The sequence below is a fragment of the Protobothrops mucrosquamatus genome, unplaced genomic scaffold (assembly GCF_001527695.2).
Source record: "Protobothrops mucrosquamatus isolate PMUCROS unplaced genomic scaffold, P.Mucros_1.0 scaffold_257, whole genome shotgun sequence".
Taxonomy (NCBI): Eukaryota; Metazoa; Chordata; class Lepidosauria; order Squamata; family Viperidae; genus Protobothrops; species Protobothrops mucrosquamatus.
Window position 1 is genome coordinate 4432830 of NW_015386333.1, and position 5204 is coordinate 4438033.

The 5204-nt window shown below is 38.8% G+C and overlaps 1 protein-coding gene across 1 annotated transcript; it reads right to left on the reverse strand.

Moving 5' to 3' along the window:
* Positions 1–1022: 1022 nt before the first annotated feature.
* CCR10 (C-C motif chemokine receptor 10) lies at positions 1023–3940 on the reverse strand. Its single transcript, XM_015831528.2, has 2 exons — positions 3917–3940; positions 1023–2142 (listed from the first exon to the last, which is right to left on the reverse strand). The coding sequence occupies exons 1-2, from the start codon at positions 3938–3940 to the stop codon at positions 1078–1080; spliced, it is 1089 nt and encodes a 362-aa protein (XP_015687014.2). The 3' UTR covers positions 1023–1077.
* Between the last annotated feature and the right edge of the window lie 1264 nt (positions 3941–5204).

Here is a 5204-nt window from a genome sequence, read left to right on the forward strand (position 1 = left end):
GCTAGTTGAAAAATAAGATGGTGGTAGTATCAGAGATTGTTAATCTTATAGTCTTATTTTCCATGAATTGTACTGTCAACTTGGAAAACTGCCTAAATTAATTATAACAGCACATTTCTCCAAGTCCTCTACTATTTTTTTTGCAGAATATGCATAACTCCTTGCCCATTACTTTCCTAATTTAAGAGACTATAAATATTGTAAACTTTTTTTCCTAAATCAACAAAAGCAGGTGACCCATTTTCAAGACGTTAATAGCACCAGAACACATACAAAGGGCTGAACACTACAAAGTGTCAGATGGTGGCACATACAAAATCATTAATCTACCAGAGATGTTTATCATATTAAATTTGCTCTTCAACAAGAGCTAGAATGAGTTTAGAATTTAAACAGAATGTGTATTATTTAATTGCTAGACTGATTTACCATACCACTGAGTAAAAAACCAAAGTCATTTGAGTTCTCTTTAGGAGGGGAATAATGGAATATGGTCAATGGAGGAGGATTAAGTAGTATTTATTTGTTTATTTCATAGTGTACAATCCCCTACTTCTATTTCTCCCCACAAAAATTCCATGAAGTAGGTTTTACCGAGAGAGAGACTGGCTGGCCCAAAGTTATCCTGTGAATAACTGAAGGCAGAATTGAACCTGAGTCCAAGAACTAATTTCACTGTCTAATATATACTGTAGTACTAGAAATCTCTCAGAAGCCCATTTTTTGAGCCTTTACATGCTCAACAGAACACATTCTTCTTCCTTCTTTCTGGGTTGAGCTACAGAAGATATTTTCCAGTCTGGGTCCAGATTTGGGCAGGACCACTAACTGTTTCAGTTGTGGATTATTCCCATTCCACATAATCAGACACACAGACCAAATAACCTGCCCAGTACGCAAGTAGTGATAAAAATAAAACAAACAAACAAACAAACAAACAAGTTTTAGCATTATCCAAAGTTGAAGTTTTATTTTCAAAAGTTGCAGAGACTGTGTAAAACTTGCACATTTTCCTGAATGCCAAAGCCAGTCTTCCAGCATTCCAAGACTCTTCTGAGGTGGGCAGTGCTAATGTTTTCATGGTGTTCTTGATAGTCTTTCCAGATGGGTAGTAAAGGAAGCATGACGGCTGCCACTCCTGGGTCTATCGTTACAGCATGCCCAATGCCCCAGGCAGCCAAACTCTCTACTTAATCTTTGCAGGTCCTTACGGAACCGCACACCCAGGAAAGTATGAAGCACAGGATTTAGGCAGCAGCGAGCAAAGACCAAGCCACTGGTAATGAGGAGGGCAAGATCACGCTGAAGGCTTACTGTGCAGCTTGATGCCTGCTGGCCTATCAAATCCGCTGCATCTAATAAGGTGAGTAGTGCATAAGGGAGTTGCAAAACCAAAAACAGCAGAACCAGGGCCAAAATGAGCCACAAGGCCTTGTGTGACTGGGCATAAGGAGAGGACCAAATAGTACGTGTAATGGCTGCATAGCAGATTACCATGATAATGAATGGTAGCACAAAACCAAAGCCCACTTGCACGAAGCAAACAGTAGTTCTGACAACAGTTACCCTGCAGAGCTGAAAGCCTTTGTAGTCTTCCACATGAGCATACATGACATTGGGCACTGCTAGAGCTGCTGAGAATAGCCACATCACCCCTGAACAAAGCTTGCCCCAGAAACTGGCAGTGGGACGCATGCGGCGGGCAATGGGTACCCAGACTATGGCTATGTAGCGGTCCAGGGTAAGACTCATGAGGAAAAGAAAGCCACTGTAAAAGGTCAGGGCATGAAAACCTTGCAGAACTTGGCAAGCAGTCATGCCCAAGTACCAAGTGCCCATCATTCCAGCCACACCCACTGGTAGAGTCAAGAGTAGGAGCAAGTCCGAGATAGCCAGATGTAAGAGCAGGATGTCGCCAAGGAACTGGACTCGATGGTAACGGGCACGAACCAACAGCAAAATCCCATTACCAAGGAAGCCCAGAACACAGAACAGGACAACCATGACTGGAAGATAGATACGTGCCACCATGCGGATAGCCTTCTTTTCACATAACTCTGGCAGATCTGATGGGAATGTCTCAAAGTCCCATTGATACCATTCTGTGCTGACTGGAGGCTCATTGGTCCAAGGAACCTGTTCCTGTAAGTGAGGGGAGGAAATACGTATCTCTATGAGGCTCTTCAATACATGTCAAACAAAATACAGGTAGTGACATAGATTCTTCAGTGTGGCCCTGGCATTTCACTGTTACAAAGCTTTTCTTTTCCTGGAAATATTACCCCTGTGCAGGAGTTCCCTAGCAGGAGTTCTCTAGGACAAATGTTTAATTCCCATCTTTGAACAGTAGTTCTTTTACCTTTAAAAAATGAGCAAGGCTCAATTTGAGCTAAAAGCTATTAGGGTGCAGAATGTAAAATGTGATTTTCAGACCAGATTTTAACTCTGGCTTATGCAGAATGCCTGGCTCTTGTCACTTAGCTTGTTTTTTCTCTTGCCTTGTAATCAATTCTTGTGCCTCAAAAGCTTATAAATTATTTTTAAAAGGCTGAGTTGTTATTGTAAAGATATTATTTTAACATTACTTTTGGATTTTTTTCTCATTTCCTACACGCACATATATCTGTACATTTGTAATGGCATTAATTACAATGGTTGAATGAAAAGCAATGCAGCTAACATTTTAAGTTGACAGCAGCTGACAGTATTGATGTACTGAAGTACTAAAGCCCCTGACCTATTGTCTAGCATTTGTTCTTTCAGTTAGTGGGAAATTGCTGTGAGAAAAGTTTGTCCTGTTCATGAAATGGTAGCCTGCAGTGTTTACTCATTAGTGCTCTGTTGCTAAATAAAGTTTAATTGCTCAATGCAGATTATGTATAGTGAAGACTAAGTTGACATACTAAGCATTGCTGGGCCTAAAAATATAAAAATAATGAACTACGAATAGCTGATTTGTATGATCAAGAATGAAGTAAGCAACTTTTGAAAGCAACCAACAAGTTTTACATGGAAAGGGCTAACAATCTGATTAAGGACAGTTGGCAGATCATTCAAATTCAAAAGCCAGGTTTTGCAAGAAAACCCCAAGTCGCCATTTTTGGGATGCAGATGATGTTATACAAAGGTACTTTTTAAAAACTTGGCATTATTATCAATTCAGAATGTTACATTGCATGTGATTTACACCTTTTCTCAAAACTGAACCAATACCATTGTGGGCTTTTGTTTGATTCAAAGAGGTGAAATCTGGATTTGGTTGAAGAGATAAAGTGTTGACTTCTTTTGTGATAGCTTTAGGAAGCTTGCCCATCATTGACAGAAGTGCATAGTGAATGATAGCTTGTGTAGAAAGGTAACATATCCTTATTTAAAATAAAGTTATGAAGATGGAAACAGTGCTTTTCATCCAACTGTTGTAGTTCTATGAGCTTGTGAATTAGTGCAACAGAGTTAAAATGAAATACAGCTTATAGTTCTTCCATACAAAGATCTTTATTACTCTAATTTTTCATTTAATCAGAATAAAGTAAAAGAAAGTGTTCTGTTAAACTTCAAGTTTTGAATATTTGGTCTAAAATCCTTATCTACTACCAATCACACATAGAGATCTATTTATAAATCTTTTCATATCTTAATGCCCATACCTTATAGTAAATAATAACAAATACAAACTGAATGGCAGCTATTTTAAATTCACTGAAATCAGAAGAGATTGGGAGTTAATATTTAACTCTGGATACTGCCAACAACTCAATGCAAAAACAGTTGGAGCAGCCTGTGATGCCTGAGATTCTCAAAGGTATAAAAATATTATTCTAACCTTCTCTTGCATAGTATTGAAGGTATGATCCTTGGCATTCCAAAGGATGGGGTTTTCTTAGCAGTTCTTAATAACCAGTATATTGCTACTTACTTGAAATTGGAGCTGCTCATCCATCATCAAATTATTGTTCCTCATTAGTTTGCTGTCTACCAATATTCTTTAAGGCTTGTTATAAGTTGGCTATTCTGTTGAGTGATGTGGCTGATACTGAGAGGATAGTTCCCCTGTTTGATAGTGAAAGAGCTGGGCCGTGTTATTCTTAGATGAATTATTTGTAGCTATGGCATGGAGCTTATGAACCATAGATGTTACATAGTTTTGTCAAAATCTGATGAATAGTACAATGTATAAACTTTTTCTCAATCTTATATATAAGAATTTATAAAAAAAGGAGGTGGATTTTTTTGATGTGATTTTTGAAGTTGAAGGTTCTTCAGGTTCAATATATAACTCCCACCCACCTGACCCCTGCCTATACTAGTTGATTTTGATGGGAGCTCACACCAAACAAGACCTAGAGGGCCACTATTTCCACCTCTGGCTGTAAGTGTCAGATTTACAGAGGCTACTACTCTGAAGGAAGTATTTTGGACAGCAATTATTACCATCTTTCTGTAGTCCTTTCATGTTTTCTGATAATAGCACTGCTCATGCACAGGAGATAGCAGCATAGACAAGGTTTGCTCTTTCACTTGTGACATTAGCTTAACTATCCAGATCCTGTAAGGATAAAATTGCTACTATAACATGGTACTTCCTGGTGGTCATTATAACCGAAAACATAGACTATATACTGTGGAGTCCTTGGTGCTCTCTGAACTTAGTTGTTTGCTTGCGGATGTTTCATTACTGACTAGGTAATAACCTCAGTACAGAATATACACTGTGTTAAAAAAAAGACACATACGAACACCCCATTCCAAGTTATATAAAGCTTTTAATATGGAAGCACAACATAATGCATAAACAATATCTCTCTGCTCTGAAAGCTTAAGGGGAAGCGGACTGCATATACCATCCTGATAGCAATAGCAATAGCACTTAGACTTATATACCACTTCACAGACCTTTTTAAGCGGTTTACAGAGTCAGCATATTGCCCCCAACAATCTGGGTCCTCATTTTACCAACCTCGGAAGGATGGAATGCTGAGACGGTGAGAATCGAACTGCCAAACTGCAGACGGACAGCAGTCAGCAGAAGTAGCCTGCAGTATTGCATTCTAACTACTGCGCCACTACAGCTCATAGAGAATAAAATGATAGAGAATAAAATTTGCCATTTCCACTGCCAATCCCTGTCCTGATTCTATTCTAAGTTAATTGCCAAATGCTATTATCCTCTAGAGAGAAGGTGAATTTGTGGCCATTTACTGAGT